At 41.3% G+C, this 23,073-nt stretch overlaps 1 protein-coding gene and 1 pseudogene across 4 annotated transcripts in view; both read left to right on the top strand.

The window, feature by feature from the left end:
- Positions 1–15,241, top strand: part of ANXA3 (annexin A3) — a 67,784-nt gene extending 52,543 nt beyond the window's left edge. For 2 of the 3 annotated variants that reach the window (XM_081238087.1, XM_081238088.1), the window contains 3 exons: positions 1,665–1,723; positions 3,779–3,901; positions 7,695–8,270. In XM_081238087.1, the coding sequence (XP_081094213.1) occupies positions 1,665–1,723; positions 3,779–3,901; positions 7,695–7,754 (242 nt within the window). In that variant the 3' untranslated portion in view covers positions 7,755–8,270. Of the gene's footprint in view, positions 1–1,664; positions 1,724–3,778; positions 3,902–7,694; positions 8,271–13,886 lie in introns of those variants that run through there. The other variant, XM_081238089.1, reaches the window with a different exon arrangement.
- LOC308620218 (Y-box-binding protein 1-like) lies at positions 10,153–13,856 on the top strand (annotated as a pseudogene). The gene is made up of 2 exons: positions 10,153–10,190; positions 11,968–13,856. The product of its transcript is annotated as a Y-box-binding protein 1-like (transcript).
- Positions 15,242–23,073: the final 7,832 nt, after the last annotated feature.

Here is a 23,073-nt window from a genome sequence, read left to right on the forward strand (position 1 = left end):
GCTTTATTCAAAGAGACTATTTCAATAGGGAGAATAGTTGAGTCTCAGAAATGTACAAGAGTCTGAAAATCAAACAGAAAAAGCTTTTCTTTTATGGGGAGGAGATAAACAGACCTTAGCAGAAACTTTCAAAGGGAAGTTGGACAAGCAAGGGGGCATAATCGTTGGGGGTTGACAGGAAATGTGTCTCGCTGTGTCAATTGATTCTCAGGACCAGCTGAAAAGGGGACACGTTCTGCATTTCAGCATCTGCTCAGGCTGGGGGCCAAGCTAGGGTTCAGGGGCCTGTATGGGGGAGGGGAGAGGCCTGAGTAAATTTTGGTAAAGAACACAGAGGGTAAGAAGCAGGCAACTGTGAACACTGGGTCATCATAATGAACTTCAGTGGACTCCCTGATTTTTAGGAATTTCCCTGAGTTTCCCTGCTGGGGTTGGGTCTTAAAGCAAGCTTCCTTATACTGCATATGCCACCATCTCCCCAAATATTCATGAGGAACAAATTGTGTGTTTAAGAACATAAAGCAGAGAACAAGGTAAAGGGTTATGAAAAGAAAGGATTCTCTGCATTTAGTCTGGGGTGAGGGAGATGATTGAAAAGCTTAATAGCTTAAAAGTGGGCATAAAACTTTCAATCAAATGATTAAGGCTTGCTGAATATAACTTTGAGAAAAAAATAGGTAATATCAATTTTCATCCTTGATTTCTTCTCAGACAGCTTCAAATCTATAACTGTTTTCATGTTTCTCCCAGATTCCATGTTTCTAATATATTTCTCTTTCTGTTTCCCTTAAATCACTTACACAAAAGGCCTTTTAGCTTTCCTTAAGAGAGTCTGAAAGGCATCATGAGAAAGTCACTATTCTTGTTCTGTTCTCCAAAATTCATTATAAAATTTCTTCACTTTTGGTCAGATTCCTACCTAGAGATCAGATTTAAGATGATAAAAATAATTGTGTTGCAATAAATAGATTTATTCCCTACAGAATTTTCTAGTCCTGGCTGTTTTCACTTTACTTAAAGGATAATTAATTTGCTTATGTTTTTGTCTATTATCTTTTTCTTATTCTGCTTTACTTGTTATTTCAAAATAAAGAATTGAAAGATTGTAGTATTTTTTTGATAACTGAATTTAGATTATAAGTGCTGGTTCTAATGTAATTAATCAACCTATAAATTCTAATCCAGTCATTTAAGAGAAAATCTTTCCATTGGAAAAACTGGTTTTAAACTGAGCTGCAGTGCCCCTGCTTACCTAATGAGCTATTTGGAGCAACACCTCTGCAGTCTTTAGACCCAAGCTATTCATCAGTAGTCAAAGATGCTAGAAACGGAGCAATGGTACACCCTAGGGAGTTATCAGTGTAAGCGTAGGTGTTGGTGTGTCTGGGATCTGGAAATGAGTCAGCGGCTGTGAGAGTTTCTTTGGCAGGTAATTTTATTTTCCCTGTGGCTAAGGATAATTACTGTGCTAAAGTTCCATGCAAATATGACATTATAAGGCTTTGAAATTCAGGTTAAGCATTCATTCACTCATTCTAAAGAAAAGCCAGGAATGGGGAGGAGAGTGGTATGGTTACTTAAAAAAATTTTTTTTAAATGTATTACTGTAGAGTAACTCAATTTCTATTAAATGAAACTAACATTACTTTGCTTTTTTATAACAGTCTGTTGTGCAAGGAACACGCCTGCCTTTTTAGCTAAAAGACTGCACCAAGCTTTGAAGGTTGGTCTGGAAATTTCATATATATTCTTAACTTCCCTCAAGGAGAATGTAAAAATATTGCTTAACGTTGATGGAATTTCGTATTTCTTTTCCACCTTGATGAGTTCTCTTCTGTAGCTAATGTGTCTAGTAATTTGTCTCATTGGTTGCTAATGAGTATCCTAATCATTACAGACGTAGGTATGCTGGAGTGTTGAGTAAATCATTTCCCCCACTTCACGGTAATGTGGGCAGTCAACTTGTTTTAGGATGACAGACCTCCAGCGTGAGCCAGTAGCCTCTCAAGCTACCTTACTTAAACCAAACTGCGTCAGCAGCCTTTCATGATACAGCAACCCTGTGTTTTCTCGTCTGCTGCCACTGCTAGATGGGGAGCTCCAGGAATCTGTTCAGGAGGTTTTCTTGCTCTTTTATGTCTTTAGACCCTCAGGCTGAGCCTGGCACATAGAAGGTGCTTACTTCAGTTTCTTCCTGGACATGTCCTGTGGAAGTCCATGTGCTCCTACAAAGCTGTGTCCAAAGTAAACACATCATTTTCCTCACCTCACCTCCCACCCCAATCTTGCTCCCCATCCTGCATTCAGTCATCTCAGTGGATAACCCCAACAGGAACTAGCCTTGCCCAACTCGCTGAAGTTATACCTTTCCTCCCCAGCCTTGTTCCCTACGCATCAGCCACATCAGCCTTCTTTCTGTTTCTTGACTATGCTGAGCCTCTTCCCACATCAGGGTCTTTGCGTGTGTCGTCCTCTCTCCTCCAGGTCTGCCTATGGTGGTCTCCTTCTCATCTCTGAAGTCTCAGCTCAGATGTCACCTCCTGAGAGAGGTCTTCCCTCACTACACCGGTCAGCTGGCTTCCTTTCACTCACTCCTTTCATCCCATGATTCTTACTACCATGTACTTGAGCAACTTGTTCATTGTCTTTACTGTCCATCTCCATCTATTAGAACGTAAACTGCTTGAGAACAGAGATATCATCTGTGTTGTTCACTACCTTATGCACAGCACATGGTACAATGTCTGGCACATAGGAGGTGCTCAATAAGCATTTGTTGAATGAATGAATAAATGAAGAGTGTCACTATTCACCTAACTCTTCAGCGAGAAATGTTACACTTCCCTCTCCTTCATTCTCCTCCAATGATATATCATTACGTTTTGTCAGTCAGCCTTTATGAGCATCTCTTCAATCTATCCATTTTCTCCATCCCTACTGCCATTATTCTAGGTCAGGCCATCATCATCATCATCTCTCTCTGTCTCTGTCTCTGTGTCTCTCCCCTTCTCTCTCTGGTTATGTAATCATCTCTGGATGGGTACCAAAGCTTCTAGTCTTATTCTGTTATCTTCATCCCACTCTTGCCCTGCAGTCCATTCTTCATACTGTTGCTGTCAAAGGAATTTTCTGAAACCACAAATCTGATCTGATCTCAACACTCTCATGTTTAACAGATTGCAGTAGTTCTTCACACTTGGGATAAAGTCGAATTTCATTTCACGGTTTACAAAGTCTGGCCTTTCTAGACATATTTCTTGCTGTTCCTTCTTATTATTTATGTTCTTGCCCTAAACCATCACACATGCTGTTTCCTGTATAGGAACACTTTTTTTCCTCTCTGTAAGAACTCCATTCCTTCTTCCCCTGGCTGATTATTTAGGCCCCAGCTTAAATACCACTTTCTCAAACAGACCTTTCCTAATCTTTGATCTATCTTAGGCCTCCCGAGCATATGCTCCCATAGTACCCAGTAGTTCCCGTATGTCAGATTTTATTGTAATGGCCCATTTTCTCACCTATATCCTTTACAAAATTGAAAGTTTAACCGGGGCATCTCATCTCTGTTTTCAGCATTTGACAATGCGATGGCACAGACAAAATGCTCAATAAATATTTCTTGAATAAATGAATGATGATGTTTGATGAAAAATGAGTGAAGGAGAGTCACTGTGGTTGAATATTTTGCGTACCATTATCTATGTCCTGTAAATATAGTTCTGTATGTTGTTTTGTGAGCAATGAGGTTGGTATTGTGGACACTTGCATTTCTCAACAGGGCGCTGGGACTGATGAGTTTACTCTGAACCGAATAATGGTTTCCAGATCAGAAATTGACCTTTTGGACATTCGAGCAGAGTTTAAGAAGCAGTATGGCTATTCCCTACATTCAGCAATTGAAGTAAGTCTCTTCTTAAAATTAGCAAAACATATCATGCCTCTCTCTACCCATTCTTTTTCCCTATAATTCTCAAAACATGGAGATATGTGACTTAGGTTTCTCTCTCTTGTCAGTGTGTAAATGTGTTTCCCGAGTTTAAAAGAGTAATAACAAAATATCCCTTAAAGACAGTGATTATTTTTCAGCTCTAAAATCCCAGGCACATAAAAGACACTCAACATTTTTTTCAGGTTTAGTGGCCACTAATTTTTCTTCTTTTGTGAATTGCATATGCAAGTGGCTTAATCTGTTTTTTATATTGCTGTATTTTAATTTATTTCAGTTTTTCTTTCTGACAGTAGAAGAAAAGTACATATTTTAAATTTCTTCTTTGTTTGACTCAAAAGATAAAATCGTTCTGCACCTTGGAGTTCTTTATTTCAGGATATAGGAAGCTTTCTCATTCTTTTTAACAGCTGCATATCATTCCATTATTTGTATATTTGTACCTACCACATCAACAGATGTTTCAAGTTTCTTGCTATTATAAACAACGCTGCAATATGCATATACAACTTCATAAGGTACAAGTGTATCTGAGGGATAAGTTCTCATGAGTTGGTAGGATTGCTGAGACAGATGTAAATATATCCATAATTTTGGTAAATATTACCAATTGACTTCCACTGCACCTCAGTTAGTCAACTAGATTCATTCACCAAAATCGTTTTTGTTTTTGTTTTTGTTTTTTTTAATGAGAGCTGTTGTTTTTGTACTAAACCTTTGCAGGAAAAGATGCATGCCTAAGTTGAAATAGAAAACTTATTCAAAAAGGCAGCTGTCAGGCTGTGCCTGGGGCTTAGCACAGATTTCATCAACTGCTCATACTCAACGAAATTTGAATCCATCTGACACATTACAATAGTTTCAATCAACAGAGAAAGATACAATAACATTAACCAAATTGTTTTTACCAAGGCAGGAAAGGAGAGGCATATGTTTTATAAAGATTGCCAGTAACAGAGTTGCAACACGAAAAAAGCCTTCAGTTCACCCTTGGCAAACTAGGAAATTCAGTTAACTGGTAGCTCTCCCTGCCCCCCTCCATGGTCTGGGTAATTGAGGCTTACTGTATTAGGAAACATTTAAGCAACGTGTATCTTGACAGAAAAGAAAAATCCATTGCTGCAGAGTTCAGTGTGTAATTTAAAATTATCTAAGGTTTCTTCACTTCTGTCACCTAACTTACATTATCAGGTAATCTCATTACATTTTCAAGACTGATGAATAGGATGTTTTCGATGGTTAAAATTCTGTAATTCAGGAACTAGAGTTCCATTTTGTATATCATCCCAGCCTTGGGTTCCTCTTCCTTCCGCCTTTAATTTAGACATTTCTCTGCTCATTAACACCTTTCTCAAATGATGACTGCAGGGGAGGAGAAGAGGAAGAGAGTAGGTGAGAACAAATCTGTATTTCTTATTACTTAATAATAGGATCTTAATTTAAAAATTGGATGAAATTACAGTTTTGGGTAGATTTCCTTTATCAACAAGTTGAGTACCTATTTAATAAATAGCATAATTCCAGGGTCTTTAAAGGAAAATATAATAGCTACCCTCAATTAATTCATAATCTATGTGGAGACTGAGGTGGGCATAAATAAAACAATTACAAGATAATAGTATGAGTTACCACAGTATTCTGCCTAATAATATTTCATATTGATAGTATATACTAAAATGTGATATTATAAATGCAAAGAAATTTTTTTTAAAAAGAGAGAATAAAGTGGCTGACATAAAGAAATAATATGAAACAACATGCAGTTAAATACTAGATTATGGGGTACAGAGGACAGTAGTATAGGAACTGAGAGTAAAAGACGTTTGGGATTAGATAGGGAATATTTCTTGGGAAATGGGTCTTGAGCTTGTCTTTCAGGTGAATAAGCATGTGTTAAGTGCCTCCTATGAGCCAGGTGCTATGCCGGTCAATAGGGTCTCAAAGGGGAATGCTCTAGAAACATATATGATGAGAAGTAGGAGGATAAGAATTAATGAGGCACTTGATTGATTAGGAGTCTACCTTGGGAATGTGGAAAAATAAAATCTGAGTGGCAATATGCATTCAGTTGAAAGGAAGACTTGAGATCACAGAATTAGTATTTCATTCATTCCATTTAAAATACTGAATGTATATTATGTGCCAGGTTCAGGATTACAATTATAAGTAAAGAAAAAAGTTTTCTGTCCTTATGGAATTAGAAATAAATGTAAAATTACAACCATGTTCAATGTAAAGGAGATTGTGCTATAAGATCACATAACAGGAGGATTTGACCTATAGGAAGGTTATGATTCAGATCTAAAAATGACTAGATTTAACAAGGCGAAGGCTGTGGGGGTCAGAGGTCAGCAGAGCCTTCTAACAAAAGGAATTGCAAGTGGAAAGACCTCGTGGTGGAGGAAACATTAATGAAAATTGAGGCTGGTGGGACCAGATCATTCAGGACTTTTTCTGACAATGTCTAAGGATTTTGTCTTGCTTAAGAGCGACGGGAGGCCAGTGAAGTGTTTAAATTTTAAGCACATAGTGTCATGACCAGAAGTATATTTAGAAAAGATCCCTGTGTCTGTGGAGAATGAATTGGACATAAGATAGAAGGTATGTGGGGTGATGAGTTACTATATTAGGCATATTAGAGTAGCTCTGACTGTAACACAAAATAGTGATGCAAAGCTACTGGTAATACAAAAGGAGGAAAGAGCAAAGACTCAAAAGATATCTAGGAGTTAAAACTTAAGGGACTTGGTATGACATCTTGGTGTGAGGAGAAAGGAAGGGAAGGAGTCGAGGATGACTCCCAGGTTTCTAACTCCCAGGCTCATGACAAACATGGCATCTTGTACTGTAAGCCTCAATCTCACCTGGTATCTTTTCTGAACCAAGATCCTTTTTTTGCTAGCCTAGGAGAGAGGAACTGGGAAACATACTCTGTGGGGATGTAGTTCATTTCACTTTCTTAAGTCAGGAAGTATAGTTTGGTGTTAAGGAGCCAGGTTAACTGGGTTCGAATCCTCCCTCTGCATTTATTCACTATATAGTTTGGGGCAAATTTCCCAACCTCTGTTTTTCTCGTTTTACTTATCTGTTAGGTGGAGCTACTATGGTATCTACTGTACAGAGTTATTATAAGGGTTAAAGTAGTTAACCCTTAGAAGAGCAAGTGTTTGATAAATACTAATATAAATACTATTAAAACTATAATTTTCTAAAGTTTTATGAGAAAAATAAGATTATGTAATATTGGGTAATTGCTGCACTCATTTTTTTTTTTTTTTTGCGGTACGCAGGCCTCTCACTGTTGTGGCCTCTCCCGTTGTGGAGCTCAGGCTCTAGACGCGCAGGCTCAGTGGCCATGGCTCACGGGCCCAGCCGCTCTGCGGCATGTGGGATCTTCCCGGACCCGGGCACGAACCCGCGTCCCCTGCATCAGCAGGCAGACTCTCAACCACTGCGCCACCAGGGAAACCCGAAGCACTCATTTTTTTTAAACCCAAATTGAAATTTAATTGCAGTATATCAGGAAGAATTTAAACATCATATATTATAAAGAAGATGCTAGGCTGGAACAGGATTACACTCAGGTGTGAATGGATTATGGAATTACAGGTGCATTTCACTAAATGGTACGGGTCATGAGCCTTACACGCCAGCAAATCCCCTAGTGCTGTGCGATTTGATTCATTCATGGTCCCCTCATTATTTACGCCATGTCTGTCCTTCTCTCCATCGGTCCTGTTCCTTGCAGTCAGATACTTCTGGAGACTATGCAGTCACACTTGTAAAGATCTGTGGAGGAGATGACTGAGTCAAGAATGTCATTTCTAAAGGCTGCCTGCTCCCATGACGGACTTTTCCCACAGCTCTAATTACTTCTTTCTCGCAGTGTTTACAAGTACAAGCAAGGGTCAAGAGCACCCTGTTTCCCTAACAGAAATTTTCATCGTTCCATAATAATAACAACAAAAAAGTGATTATTATCGTAGAACATCTCATCATAATGTAGCCGTTTATAAATGAAATTTTTAAATGATATTAAGGATCTGCTAATACTATCCAAATTATATTACTGCTTTGGAAGTGAGACTCTGTACAGTTCTAAAACATTAAATGCAAAACAGTGTAATACAAGTTCTTGCCTCTGTAAAAGGTAATCTGTTTGTTGTTATCATCAACCAGCATTGTTTGGTACCTGGCACCGACGACTAATGATATTTTAAAACATGTTTTGGTTATAAAGCTGTTGCTGCTTCCATTTGTCTATCGTCCTATTAATCACATTCATCCTTAAGAAAGGAATAAAAACTGTATGTAATGTATGTAATCCTGGCTGTATGTATGTAATCCTGGTTTCCCCTTTCTCGTCTGATCAAGCTAGAGCAGTGGCAATGCATAATAATTTATTTCAGAAAACATCTGCTGAACTACTGATCTAACCATTGCCCATCTGAATGGCAAGCATGAATTGTGGTTGTTTCATGTTAAATCCTACTTTCCCAGAAGGGGTGTTTAGAATCAAGTTTCTAAGATATGCTTTTCCTCTAAAATAAGTTGGCAAAACTACACATTTCAACAAATCTTTCACGTTACCTTTGAAAGAGACCTAGGATGAAATACCTAGACCAAAAGGAAATATATAAGGTAAAAAATTCTAGTTGGAGTTATTAGTCTGGACTAAAATAGAAATGATAGTTGTATGAGAAACAGAAATAGTGATGTCCAGAACTTTTAATCAATGGATGCCACTGGTCAACATTTCTGAGAGCTTTCAGAAAGATGGAGAAGTTATTTCTCATTCTGAGATTTCCAAAATGCTTATGGGAACAAAGTACAGGGATTTAGAATCCGCATACCAGGTTTTGACATCCTGCCCTACCATTTACCACTCTGTGATGCTGGGAATTATGAAACCCTGCTAAACCAAAGTTTTCTCATCTTAACAGCACTTACCTCTCTTAGGTTTGCTTTTTTAAAAAAAAGATTAAGTAAAATGATGCCTATGAAGCACTTAGCCCTGTGCCTGGACATGACAAGTGTTCAATTACCATGTTATCATTTACTATATTACCAAGCAACACCAAAATGATCATGACAGCATTGCAACCATTCTTCAATAGACTTCAGTTCACCTACCATGTGACACACCCTGTGCTAAGTAAGTGTTGGGTACACCAGAGGAACGAAGACTCGTTTCCTTTGCCCAAAGAGCTTAAAATCTGTTTAGGGAGAGAGACCAATGTGGTGGAGGCTTAGAGTACAAGGGGAGGTGACCGGTGATAGGCAGGGGCTAGGTTATGAAGGTCTCACAGACCATGCTAAAGAGTTTATAAGCAAGGGAGAGTCATGGAAGGAGCATTCAAGGAGGATTTCAGTCAGGGAAAGGATGTGGTCAAATTTTTGATCAAGGAAGAGGAATGTTTGGGAGAAGAATGCTAAAGGCAGGGAGCCCACTTGGCAAATTAATTCTCTAATTAATACTAGAAGCATCAGCCTGAGCTAAGATAATGGCAAGGGAGAAAAAGGGAGGGGGGAATATACACACTCAAGACGTATTTAGGAGGTAAAATTGACAGAACACAATAATCAAAAGGGTCAGGTGTCAAGTATACCCTCACGATTTTGGCTTAAGTGATTTGGTAAGTAAGTGTCTCACCAAGCACTAAACCATTGCTAATACTCATTGAGTGCTTACTGTATATCAGGCACTATGTTAAACAGTGTAGTATATGATAAATCATTAATCCTCAAGGAACTTTCCAATGTAGGCATTAACTCACAGATACAGGAATGGAAGCTTAGAGAAATTAAGTAACTTGCCCATTGGAAGAGCCAAGATTTAAACCCAAGCAGCCCAACTCACAGTGTCCAGGCTATTAACCACTATTTTGCCTTGGAATTTATCCCACTCCAAAGCCACTGTTCTTTTCAACCCTAGAACTTAGTTATTGGAATGCAGGGATTTTTGTCTGTTGCGTTCACTGCTATATCCCTAGTGTTTAGAAAGTGCTTGGCATGCAAAAGGCACTCATCTATAGCATTGCATGTCATGTATTTTATTTATTCTGACTGCTACATATCACTCCATTGTGTAAGTCATATATTCATAAGTATAATTTCTAGGAGGCCACAAAATTGCCCTGGGGGAAGTAGGGGAAGCATCATTTTATGGGTTTTTCCCTTTAACGGGTTCTGATCCCCAATTTCCCATGTCGGGCAGCGGTTGGGGTGGAGATGAGGATGGCGAGTGGGTCCCACACCAAGAAGCAATGCTGTGATACCAGCTGGATGTCCTACAATTCAACTCAATTCTGACACTGTCTACCTGGTGCTAGCAAACCCCATAGGTTAAGGGCTCAGTCCTATAAGACTACCCCCCTCTTCAGGTGCCAGTCAAGGTTGTCACCTGTGCTTCTGACTGACTGGCTAAAGATTGGAGTTTCCATCAACCTCCACCTTGGGTGTGACCAGTTTGTTAGAGTGGTTCACAGAACTCAGGGGAACCTTTACTTATGTTTAGAAGTTTATAATAAAAGAATATGGTAAAGGATACAGATTAACGTCTAGATGGAAGGGATGCGTAGGGCAAGGTGGGTGGGAAGAGGCATGGAGCTTCCATGCCCCATCTAGGCCCACCCCCCATCCCCCTGCCCAGTACCTCCATGTGTTCACCAACCCGGAAGCTCTCCGAACCCCAGACTATTGGAGTTTCATAGAAGCTTCATCACGTAGGCTTGAACGATCATTAACTCCAGTTTCAGCCCTTTTCCCTTCTCAAGAAAACGAGGGGCAGGGCTGAAAATTCCAAGCTTCTAATCATGGCTTTGTCTTTCCAATGACCAGCCCTCATCCAGGAGCCATGCAGAGTCGCCTCATTAGCAAAGACCAAATATTAGGACAAAAGATACTCCTAATGCTCTTACCACTTAGGAAATTACATGGGTTTTAAGAGCCCTGTGCCATGAATGAGGGGCAGAGACCAATATATATGTTTTCTATTATCTCACCAGGGATTCACTGTGTACTTTGTCATAAAAAAGGATAGCTACTAAACCATTGTGAAAGTCAATGTAAATGTTATTGAAAGTCAATGTAAATGTTATACATCTCTAACTTCCTAGCCCAGTTCCCAAGTCAGAGTAGGTACATGACAAATCTTAATGACAATTATTTGTAAAGTGGGGTCGTAGATCTTTCCTGCCGTTTGCACCAGGTTGATGTAAGGAGCACAGAAAATAATGCTTGGAGCTACTGTGAAAAGTATTGAATGCTATTCAAACGTGATGTAGAATTGTAGAATTGATAGTAAAATTATCATTTTTTGTTGTATATATGAATCAAGGACTTACTATGTGCTGAGTACTACGCTAGATATTTTAGATCTCATTTATTCTCAGAGCATGGTTATATGTGTCAGTGTTATCGCCATTTACAGATGAGGAAAATGAGGCTCAGAAAGGTTAGGATACTAGCCCAAGGTAACACAGCGGGAAAACCAAGGTGTAGGATCTAGGTCAGATGGTGTTTGTGCATGAGTGAGTGTGAAGAAACATAAGAACATGAAGGGAGTGGTGATCACTGGACAGAACCCTGCAAAGAGAAAGGAACTTTGAGATAATGAAAGACTCCAAGGAAAGCTCTCCTCCAGCTGTACTCTCCTCCTTCTTGCCTCCTATGCATTGGGCCAGCTGGTAGCTGCTAAAAGTATGTTTCTGATGATTCTGATGGAAGGTGGCTATCTAAGGATGGAAGGTTATTACTGACCCTTCCAAAGAACTGCAATATTTATTTAAATATTTAAATACTACATGAGAATGAGAGGGGCTGTATAGAGCACAGGACAGTGCGTGGTTTAGTGCACGGGCCCTGAGGTCATGCTGCCCAGATCTGTGACTGTAGGCAAATTACTTGACCTTGCTAAGTCACCTCTTCCTCACCCTTAAAATGGGGACAATGGTAGTGCCTACCTCATAAAGTTATTTTGATCATTACACAAGAAAACATTTAAAAGGTGGTTAACACAGAGTTCGACCGGTAGCGGGAGCGGAGGGCGGACCCCAGGGAGCCCCGAGCAGCCTCACCGCTGCCGCCGGCCTAGTTACCGTCCCAGCCCGGGAGGAGCCGCAGCTGCCGCAGGGGGCCCCAGTCACCGTCGCCGCAGCCACGAGCAGCGAGGCCGAGACCCGGCAGCCGCCCGCCACCCCCACGCCCTCAGCGCTGCCGACCCCAAGCCCCGCACGAGGGGCAGCGGCGGCGCAGGGCGCGGCGGCCCGGGCGGTCTCACACCGGCGGCGCCTGCCGGCGGGGACGAAAAGACCATCGCATCGAAGGTTTGGGGAACAGCAAAATGGTTCAGTGTGAGAAAGGGGTGTGGTTTCATCAACAGGAATGACCCCGAGGAAGATGCATTTGTTCACCGGACTGCCATAAAGAAGAAGAACCCCAGGAGGTACCGTCGCGGTGTAGGAGATGGGGAGACCGTGGAGTTCGACGAAGGAGAAGAGGGTGCGGAGCAGCAAACGATGCAGGCCCTGGGGCGGTGCCAGCGCAAGGTGGTAAACGTGCCGCAGACCGCGACCCCTAGAGCCGCTCTCCACGTCGCAGGGGTCCTCCACGCAACCTCCAGCAGAATTACCAGAAGTGTGAGAGTGGGGAAAAGGCGGAGGGATCCCAGAGTGCCCCCGAAGACCAGGCCCGACAGCGCCGGCCCTACCGCAGGTGCCCACCTTACTGCATGCGGCGACCCTATGGGCGTCGAGCACAGCGTTCCAACCCTCCCGTGCAGAGAGAGGTGATGGAGGGTGCGGACAACCAGGGTGCAGGAGAACAAGGTAGACCAGTGACACAGAATATGTATCGGGGTTATAGACCACCGTTCCGCAGGGGCCCTCCTCGCCAAAGACAGCGCAGGGAGGACGGCAGTGAAGAAGATAAGGAAAATCTATCTAGGAGATGAGACCCAAGGTCAGCCGCCCCCTCAACGTCGGTACCGCCGCAACTTCAATTACCGACGCAGACGCCCAGAAAACCCTAAACCACACGGTGGCAAAGAGACAAAAGCAGCATATCTACCAGCTGAGAATGCGTCCGCTCCCGAGGCTGAGCAGGGCGGGGCTGAGTAAATGCTGGTTTACCATCTCTACCATCATCCGGTTTAGTCATCCAACAAGAAGAAATGAATATGAAATTCCAGCAGTAAGAAATGAACAAAAGATTGGAGCTAAAGACTAAAGTGCTTGCTTTTTGCCTGTTGAGCGAATAACTAGAACTATCTGCGTTATCAATGCAGCATGGGGTTTTTATTATTTTTACCTAAAGACGTCTCTTTTTAGTAATGAGAAACTAAAATGTAATGACAAACGTGTTTTTTTTTAAAAAGCCTGGTTTTTCTCAATACACCTTTAAAGGTTTTTAAATTGTTTCATATCTGGTCAAATTGAGATTTTTAAGAATCTCATTTTTAATTTGTAATAAAAGTTTACAGCTTGATTTTTTCAAAAAAGTCAGCAAACTGAAAGCACCTGTTAATAAAGGTCTTCAATTAAAAAAAAAGAAAAGAAAAAGATGGTTAGCATAGTGCCTAGCGTATAAGCCCTCAAAAAATGTTAGCCCAGATCATATTATTATTACAGTGTATTATTCAAGGGCCATGCTTTTTATTGCCTCCAATATCCACAAGGTGGCAGGTCGAGTTCAAAGAGGACCCCATGGCTCTGTGTCCCAAAGGCAAAACCTATTTTAATTGTTTCAGAATAACTGGGACAATTATGAATTGTTCAGAAACATCTTCATTGTCTATAGAATGTTTGTCACGGTCCAGGCATCTTACTGTTGCTGAAAAACCCTTCTTAATGGAACATATGGATCATTTAATTTAATCCTCTGTTTCTCACGATTCCCGGCACCATCTGCATTTACATGAAATGTATATTAACTCTTCCAGGGATCACCTGGCTGAGTACATTCAAGTCATCTCGTTATGCACTAAGTTTAGTCCCTGGGAGACTGTGAAGAGGAGACAACGAGCAAGATGGAAGGAGTCCTGGTCTGTGTGACTGGTGAACTGCAGAAGGCAGGAGATCTGTACACCTCATCTTAGAGTGACAGGGTGTTTGTTCATGAGAAGCTATAACAGGGCATATTGAGGGAAATGTTTAAATAGTATAATTCAGACTTTTCTTCTATGTATCCTCTTTTTCCATTTCCCTAATTTCACATCATATTGCTAACCTCCAATTTCTACAATTTTTCTTTGTCTTTAACGCATTGGTTTTGGGGTCAGATCAAACTGGGTCCAAATCCTGACTCCACTACCCATGATGGCAGTGTTTATAGCAGCACATATTTGACAAATACTTCTTAACACCACCGTTCTTTTTTTAATTAATTTTTTAATTGAGGTAACATTGACTTATGTAAGTTTCATGTGTACAGTGTTATATTTCTACTTCTGTATACCCTACAACATCAATTCTTTACCTGATAATAACAAAGCCTACCTGAAAGAGTTGTGAGGATTAAATGAAATAAAGCACATGAAGGATTTAATTCAATCAGAAATAGTTACTACTAATTACACTGGCATAGCCTTGCCCAGCAAGTGGCAGATAGAAGGTGTTCAATGACATTTGTAGAGTAAATAAACGATACTTATTGTAGTACTTCACAGTGATAGTAACTCTAAGACTGGCCTTGGATATCTTCAAGGAAAAGGCTCACTGAAATCAGTGTGATCTTGTCAAATGTGTTCTCTGATTATGGGAGTCCAGTGATATATAAAGCTCCCCAAGCTTGTTTCCTGCCCACCACTCATAATTGTGTGACATGTAAGCGTTCAAGTTACTTAACCTTTCTGTGCTTTGATTTCCTTATCTGTAAAGCCAGGATGGCAATAGCATCTACTACCTCAGATTCAGATAGGTGTGAGGCTTCAGCAAGTCAGTTTAGGTAAAGCACATAGCACAGAGCTTGCCATACCTTAAGTGCTCAATAAATGTTAGCTGTTATCCTCTGGCTCGGTTTGGAAGACCTACCATTGCTTCTATTTGATTCACTTGGGGGATTTTTGGATGTTGGAAAGTCAACGCTTCTAGTTTGTAATTAGGAAAGAAGATAAAGCAGACCTCTTGGCAATTTCCTGCATATGAAACCTTGTGTTTTATGAACCACGGAAAGTACCCCAAATTTCTTCTCAACCCACCCCAGCAAACTGACAAATTCGGATCTTTCCCACCCACTCTCTGTACATCTCCCGTGGGACTATGAAAATAAAGAAAGTATTCGTTGCTTTGTGCATAAGCTGTTTTCCTAGTGGTATATTTCTTCTAGTTTCGACAAACTCAAGCTTTCTGCCAGTTTTATCTACCAAAGGGTCAGCCCTGCTCCGAGACCAGAGTTTGCCTGTTTCTGTGGATTTTGCAAAGTCAAAAGTGGGAGAGAGGCAAATTTCAAGTGAGGAGAGTTACAGAGTAGGAGTAGCACTGAATGGCTGCTGCAGTAAACAGTAAAAAGAAATCCCCAATCCTCAAACCCAGGACACCAAAACAGCCCATTCAGCTGCATGAGTTTTAAAACACAAATACAATTATGCATGAGGGAGAACGGGCCATCAAAACCTGCTGGAGTCCTCTTCTGGCACAAGCTTTGTGGAACTGGATGTGGCAATAAATAATGGCCAGGGTGACTTGCAGAGCTCTGGGCTTGCCCTGAAGTAACTGATACAGTATCAACCACAAGACAAAAGAGAACTTTGACAAAGGATACTGAGATGAAATCAGCTCCCACATACACGAGCATGCCACAGAGGGGTAGAAGGTGGGGAGAACAAAGGTCCGGGTGGGAAGTGAGCAAGAAGGAGCCAAAGTCACACCTCCCCTTAGAGAACTGCAGCCAGAGCATAAGTAGCCTATACCAGTGCTCCTGGCCACATCTGTCACGCGAAGTTTAGAGGTTTTCAAAGCGGAAAATTTAAACTTTTCATTTTGCTTTGTGTTAGAGAGTCAAGTCTACAGAGACAAATTCACATCATGTATTGCACATTCTGTTTAAACAGGTGTTGACTGATCTCTTCATACAAAATGTCTTCTTTGGTTGCTGTCAGTCAAACCAAGTCTGTGAGTCCTTTATTCCTTCAAGTATTTATTGCATGGTAACCATGGCCTAGGAACTGTGCTAGGTGCTGGGGTTATAGGATGAATAAAGCTTCTCATTTTCTGACTTCAAAGACTTGATATTCTGGGGAATGAGAAAGAGAAAGTAAAGACAGACACCCAGCTAATTAATAAATACAGTGTGGTGGTGGTGGTGATGATGGTGACAGTGGTGATAGTGGTGATGGTGGTGGTGATAGTGGTGATGGTGGTGGTGGTGGTGGTGGTGATGGAGGTGGTGATGGTGGTGGTGATGGTGATGATGCTGGTGGTGGTGATGGTGGTGATGGTGGTGGTGATGGTGATGATGCTGGTGGTGGTGATGGTGGTGATGGTGGCAGTGGTGGTGGTGGTAGTGATCGTGGTGATGGTGGTGATGGTGGTGGTGATGGTGGTGATGATGATGGTGGTGATAGTGGTGATAGTGGTGATGGTGGCAGTGGTGGTGGTGGTAGTGATAGTGGTGATGGTGGTGGTAGTGATGGTGGTGATGGTGGTGGTGTTGGTGATGGTGGTGGTGGCAGTAGTGATAGTGTTAGTGTTGGGAGGGATGGTGATGGTAGTGGTGACAGTGGTGCTGGTGTTGGTGGTAGTGTTGGGGGTTGATGGTGGTGGTGGTGGATGGGTGTGGGGAACAGGCAGACCTGGCTGCCCCACCTTGAAGATGTTTGACCTCAGACGAGATTCTCACACTGTTGCTCCTGACTTCCAGAGTTGACAAATAAAATATTTAAAGAAACTGCTGATTATTAGATGCTCAATTAAAAACTGTTAGAGTCCTATATGGCAGTGATTAAGAGTCTAAAGCCAGTCTAGTTCAGTTTCAAATTCTAGCTCTAAACATACTAGTCATGGACAAATTATTTAAACTCTTGGTGCCTCCGTTTCCTTATCTGTGAAATTTGATAGTAATAATTAAACCAACCACCTCAGTTTAAACAGATTAAATAGATCAATGCATGTAAGCACTTAGAACAACCCAATGAATAGTATGCGCTATGTGAGTGCTAACTATTTATCATGAACTACAGTAAAATGTGAAATGCTCTGTAACGATGCTATTAAAAATGCTGTGAACTACTATGCATCATAACATCTTATGGAAAAACCCAAATGAACTTTTTGGCCTACCCAATAGATATAGATATAGATAGGCAGATAGACAGACACACGTATAAAAGAGATACTTGATATTTTGCTACATAGGAAAAAAAAGAACATGTTAACAACACAGAGGGAAACAGAAAACCAGAGAGACTGGAAGAACATACATGACAGTGGTAACTGTTCATCTCTGGGTGGTCTGATTACAGGTAACTCATTTTTTCCCCCAAGTTTTGTGTTTTATAAAATTTTAACAGTTATTGGTTTACTAATTTTAAAACATTTAAAAATGTTTAAGGAAAGAAGGAAGGAAGTTTGGTGACTAAAAGATGCGTAGAGCTCCAATGAAGGATTGATAGGATCTGTCAGGGAAGGAATCACCGGGAATGGAAACTCTGAACCAGGTATTAAAAAAATTAACTAGTAGGGGCTTTGAAGACATATAGACTGGTACAGAGATGAGGACAAGCTCCCAAGAACTGCCCGATTATGTATTATTTGATTACATGGGAAAGTCATGCAGCAAATAGTGCATGGGATAAGTGGACCATCAACCCTCAGTGAAGAGCCTTCTCTGGGCCTGAATATCAAGAGCCTTCGTGTTCACTTGTTGTCCTGTGGTATCTGATGGAAAGTTTGGTTCTTCTCTCTCTCTCTCTCTCACTCTTTTTTTCTCTCTCCAATTTCAGAAATCTTATTGTGGAATCCTGTCTGTTGAAGATAACTAGAGACCAGTTTAAGTCTTTGTGATGGAACCCACAGAATAGATATTAATTATATTACCTACTTTCCAGATACTGACAGGTAATCTGAGAGACATGTAGACCTCCCTATCATGGCTGAGAACCAGTGTAAGATCCATCTTGTGGATGTCCACTCAAAGCTGAGTCTTTCCCAGGAAGTGGGTGATACAGAGTGACATTCAGCTGGGAATGGTCCTACTTTTCCAGCTCTTCCTGTGCCTCTGGACTCTAAGGCGGTACCAGCCTGTGCCACAGGCAGGGCCCACCAGCTCAGGGCAACTGGCAGTTATTTCAGTTCTTCTGGGTACCAGCCTGCACCTTAGGCTTCTGTCACTGGAGGGCTAAATGCGACAGCAATGACTGGAGAATGTCTTCAATTTATTCCTATATGTTTCTGGAGAGAAGACCTGGAGAGAAGACAGAGAAAAAGCAGCTTCCTTCTTCTCTCTACCTCCTGTGTCTTCTTAAGCCCTCTGCTTTAATTTCTGGCTGACTTGAGCAATGTTGACAAGACAAAGAGAAGTCTTTCCACTGTTTAGTCTACTTTTAATTATTTCAATATGGAGACCTTCCCTGGCCACCAGGCAACAACTGTCCATTCTTGATTTTCTCCTCATTCTTACTTCTGGGTGCTGGGGATGTAGTTTGGTTGGACCAGGTGCAGCCAGAAACTTCTTGGGAGGTCCAAGCTTTCCCAGAATTTATAATCTACCCAGAGAAAGTCCCTGTGGGGAAACTCCACAGATCTTTCTCTGGTTACACCTCTGGGGACACTGTGGTTGTCCTACTTCTCCTGGGCTGCTCTTGGCTTCCTCAGTGTGATGGTTCTGTCTTCTTTCTTCAGGAAAAAGTCTCCGTGACCTACCCCTTCCTAGGTATAAAGGAAAGACTCTAGGCTTTGGAGCCACACTCTGAGTTCAAATGCCACCTACTTGCTGTGTAACTTTGGGCAAATTACTTTGTGAGGCTGATCCACCATTTCCTTTTGTTTATAAAATGGGAGTAGTGAAATAAGTCAGACAGAGGAAGACAAATACTGTATGATCTCACTTAAACGTGGAATCAAAACAGAAAAAAAAAAAAACAGAACTCAGATACAGAGAACAGATTGGTGGTTGTCAGAGGTGGGGTTTGGGAGGCAGGTGAAACGGGTAAAAGTGGTCAAAAGGTACAAACTTGCAGTTATAGGATAAATAACTCATGGGGATGTAATGTAGAACATGGTGCCTGTAGTTTATAACACTGTACTATATATTTGAAAGTTGCCAAGAGAGTAAGCCTTGAACTTCTCATCACAAGAAAAAAAAAATCTAACTATGTATGGTGCTAGTTGTCAACTAGCCTTACTCTGGTGATCATTTCACCATACATTCATGTATATACCAAATCATTATGTTGTACACCTAAAACTAATACAACATTAATGGCAATTATATCTCAATTTGGAAAAAAGATGGGAATAATTTATGTAACTCATAGTGCCAAGAGGCCCAAGGGGGAATAATGGAAGACATGAAGAGTTAAATGAGGTAACAGAAGTTACCTAACAAAAAGCACCTAACACAACATCAAAAATGCAGTAATAATTGGACATTATTTACACATTTCCCCAGTTTCCCATTCTCCTTTGCTATACCTAGTACATGCATATGATCCTTTTTGTTTCAAGTATTTTCCTATTAACAATTATAGGGCAACTGACACAGGACTTCATATTCTGTTTAACAACCATGGGGAAGTTTGGCAGCTTAACAAAACATCCTTGACTCCCTTGCAGACAGGAGAATTCAGCTTCCCTTGGACTTTGGCTTTAAGACCTCACATTCTTTTTTTTTTTTTTTTGTGGTACGTGGGCCTCTCACTGCCGCGGCCTCTTCCGTTGCGGAGCACAGGCTCCGGACGCGCAGGCCCAGCGGCCATGGCTCACAGGCCCAGCTGCTCCGCAGCATGTGGGATCCTCCCGGACCGGGGCACGAACCCGTGTCCCCTGTATTGGCAGGCGGACTCCCAACCACTGCGCCACCAGGGAAGCCCAACCTCACATTCTTTTCTCAGAAAACAGACCTGAAGACTCGGTAGGTGTTAACTGTGCTCTAATCCTTTCAGGTGTCTTCGTTTCAATAATAATAGTAAACACCAGTTTCTTAACACTGAATATGAGCAATCTGTAGATGTTATCTCCTTTAACCTTAACTCCATGATGCAGGTGACATCATCCCCATTTATAGTTAGGAAACTGAGACTCAGAAAGGCTAAGTGCCACCCTACATCACATAACTAGATCATTCTGAAACCACAGGACAACCAAGATATCTATGGCTCCAGAATCCATGCTCCTGGCACTCTCACCAAGGTGCCTTGAGGCAACAGTAGCAGCAGTTGCAAAGCTCTTTACTTGAGAGGCCTTTTTCCAAGGGGAGAAGGGTCTGGAAACTTGGAGCTCTCATGACCCCCCTGGCTTCTCACCCCAAGCAATTTCACAATACATCACCAGCATCTAACATTCATAAGTAATGAAGCCAAAATTAGTCCCTCGGAAGTTTACAGATCAATAACCTAAAGTCATCTAGTACAGGACAAAAGCCACCATGATAAAGAAAGCAGTGACTGTATCTTTAAATCTGGGGTGATTGGTCAGGAGGCTCTCAGACCCCAAGTGATCGGTTGACTGCATGGCTTCTGCTCACTGAGAACTGTGCTATCAAGACTGGGGAACTCCAGAATGGTCAAGGCAGGGCACAGGTGAAAGGGCAGAGTTGGAACCCTGAACAAACTTTTCCCCATGACTTACAGAACTTCCCTAGTTCTGCATTTCCCATACTTTCTGAGGGGGAAGTAGGCTCCTTTTTAGTCTTCTTTTCCCCATGCCTCGCAGAGCAGCAGTACTGGAACCACTCAGCCACGCGAACTGGGCAGCATCTAAAGGTCACGTCGCTGGTGGGTGCAGTTTGAGTAGAAGTGAATGCAGATGTGCAGGCCAACATCCAGAGGGTCAGCAGGGCCAGGGCCTGAGCCATGGGGGCATCCACGTTTTCTGGAGTGGAAGGGGAATACGAGTCAAGACAGGATTGAAGAACAGGAAGATCGCTCGGAGCTCTGGAAGAGAAGCAGCAGAGTCGCCCTTTGTCCTGGTGTCCTCTTTAACAAGGCATTGGTGAAGGAATAGCACATACTGATGGCCTACTGTGTACTCAGCACTGTGCTGCATGCTTTATAGAGGCCCTTAGGCACAGTAATGTTAGAAAGACCTCGTTTGTCCTAACTCTGCTACCAACTAGCTTGGAGAAATTGGGAAAATCATTCAATCTCTCTGAGTGTTTATGTCATCTTTAAAATTGAACTAATAATATCTATATTTATCACTGAGCCCATCAACATTAATTGAAGACCTACTGTGTGCTAAGCATTATAAAAGCTGGATATACATGTAGGTAAATTAAAATAAACCAGTATCTTATAAGTAAGTTCTAGGAATGTAATGTACAGCATGATTATAGTTCAAAATACTGTACTGCTTATTTGAAAGTTGCTTAGAGAGTAGCTCTTAAAAGTTCTCATCACAAGAAAAAAATTGTAACTATGTGTGATGGACATTATTAAACTTATTGTGGGAATCGTTTTGCAATACATCAAATCATTATATTGTATACCTTAAACTTGTATATCACGTTATATGTCAATTATCTCAAAATCTCAATCTGTCTCATTAAAGCTGGAAAAAAATTTTAATAAAATAAAATGAATCAGTGAGTATTTTTGTGGAATTTGCAATCTATGTATACAGGCAAGTGTGGTAAATTACATAAAATGCTTGGGATTTGGCAGTTATTATTTCATTTAATCTTCACAGCCATCCTATGAAGAGTATGCTCTTTTCACATCAACATTATCTGCTATTGTTAAATTTTGAAACTAAACATAGACAGATCCAGACTGAGAAAAAAAAAATACTGAGTACTAGATTCATCTTAATTGCAAAAATTAAATGGCCATCATTAGTTGATGGTTCCATATAAAGCCAGTTTGAGAATGTGGCATAGTTGATATTCAAAAATAGACCATGTCTTTCATTGATTCATGCCTTCTGTCACTGAATATTTGTGGTCCATCATTGTATTCTTAGCATCTAACCCAGTACTTGGTACATTTTAGGTGATTGATACATAATTGTTGAATACAATTGAGCACTTATTACATTACATTACATTATTACCAGGCATTAATTCTGAAAATTGCATTGTATCTGATCTTTGTTCTTAGAAATTGTGTTAGGGCCTGTGGATGGAAACATAAAATTCTGGCCCAGTAAGCTTTAGAAAGCTATGTCAATAGAAATGAAGGTAGGGAAGAGTGGTGGAGACCAGTCTTAAATGAGGAGAGTCCCCCATGACTCCAAAATAACCCCTCTATCTCTACTCTGAACCTATCTCTTCTTGCTCCAAGATATTTCTCATAATGATGAGTGTTCCCCAAGATTCTGCCCCTAGATTTCTGCTGTACTAGAAATTGTATGGATTTTAGAGTCTCTAAATCAAAGTCCCAGAACTTACAAGCTGGGTAATTTTTGTGAAGTTACTTATTCTTAACCTCTTAGTTTCTTCTTATGTAAAACTGGGGCAAGGCCAAATTCTCTGGTCAAGAAGATGAAATAAAATGCTGTATCTGAGAGTAGCTGGAAAAATGAATGAAAGGATGGGAAAGTAGACACAGGTATAAGTCCATGTTACAGTAAAGCCAGGGGGAGAGGAAGTGTAGAATGTCATTTGTGCCCCTGCTAAATCCCCTTGACTCTCAGCATTCCATACATGCTGACTCCTCTCACTGCAAGTGCCCTCAGCCTTTATCTCTCTCCAGGAGCTTGCCTTGACCCACATCTAGGGCAGAACGGCAGCACCAGTGGGGATAGCACCCCTGCGACAGTCCTCAACTGATGACAGATGGCAGGCAGTGGATAAATACTGAATGCCCTCCCCTCTGAGATGGGACAGCTCTGAGGTATGGTCTACACTACCTTCCAGAGATACCTCCACCCCCGAGGGGGCATGAACCCCAGTTGCACACAGTATTAACCTGCTCATAACACACCTGTATTGGCTCCCTTCTTGTTTTTATGTCACATCTGCTCTCACCTTCC

This window comes from Mesoplodon bidens (assembly GCF_964165515.1).
Source record: "Mesoplodon bidens genome assembly, chromosome: 1".
Classification (NCBI taxonomy): Eukaryota; Metazoa; Chordata; class Mammalia; order Artiodactyla; family Ziphiidae; genus Mesoplodon; species Mesoplodon bidens.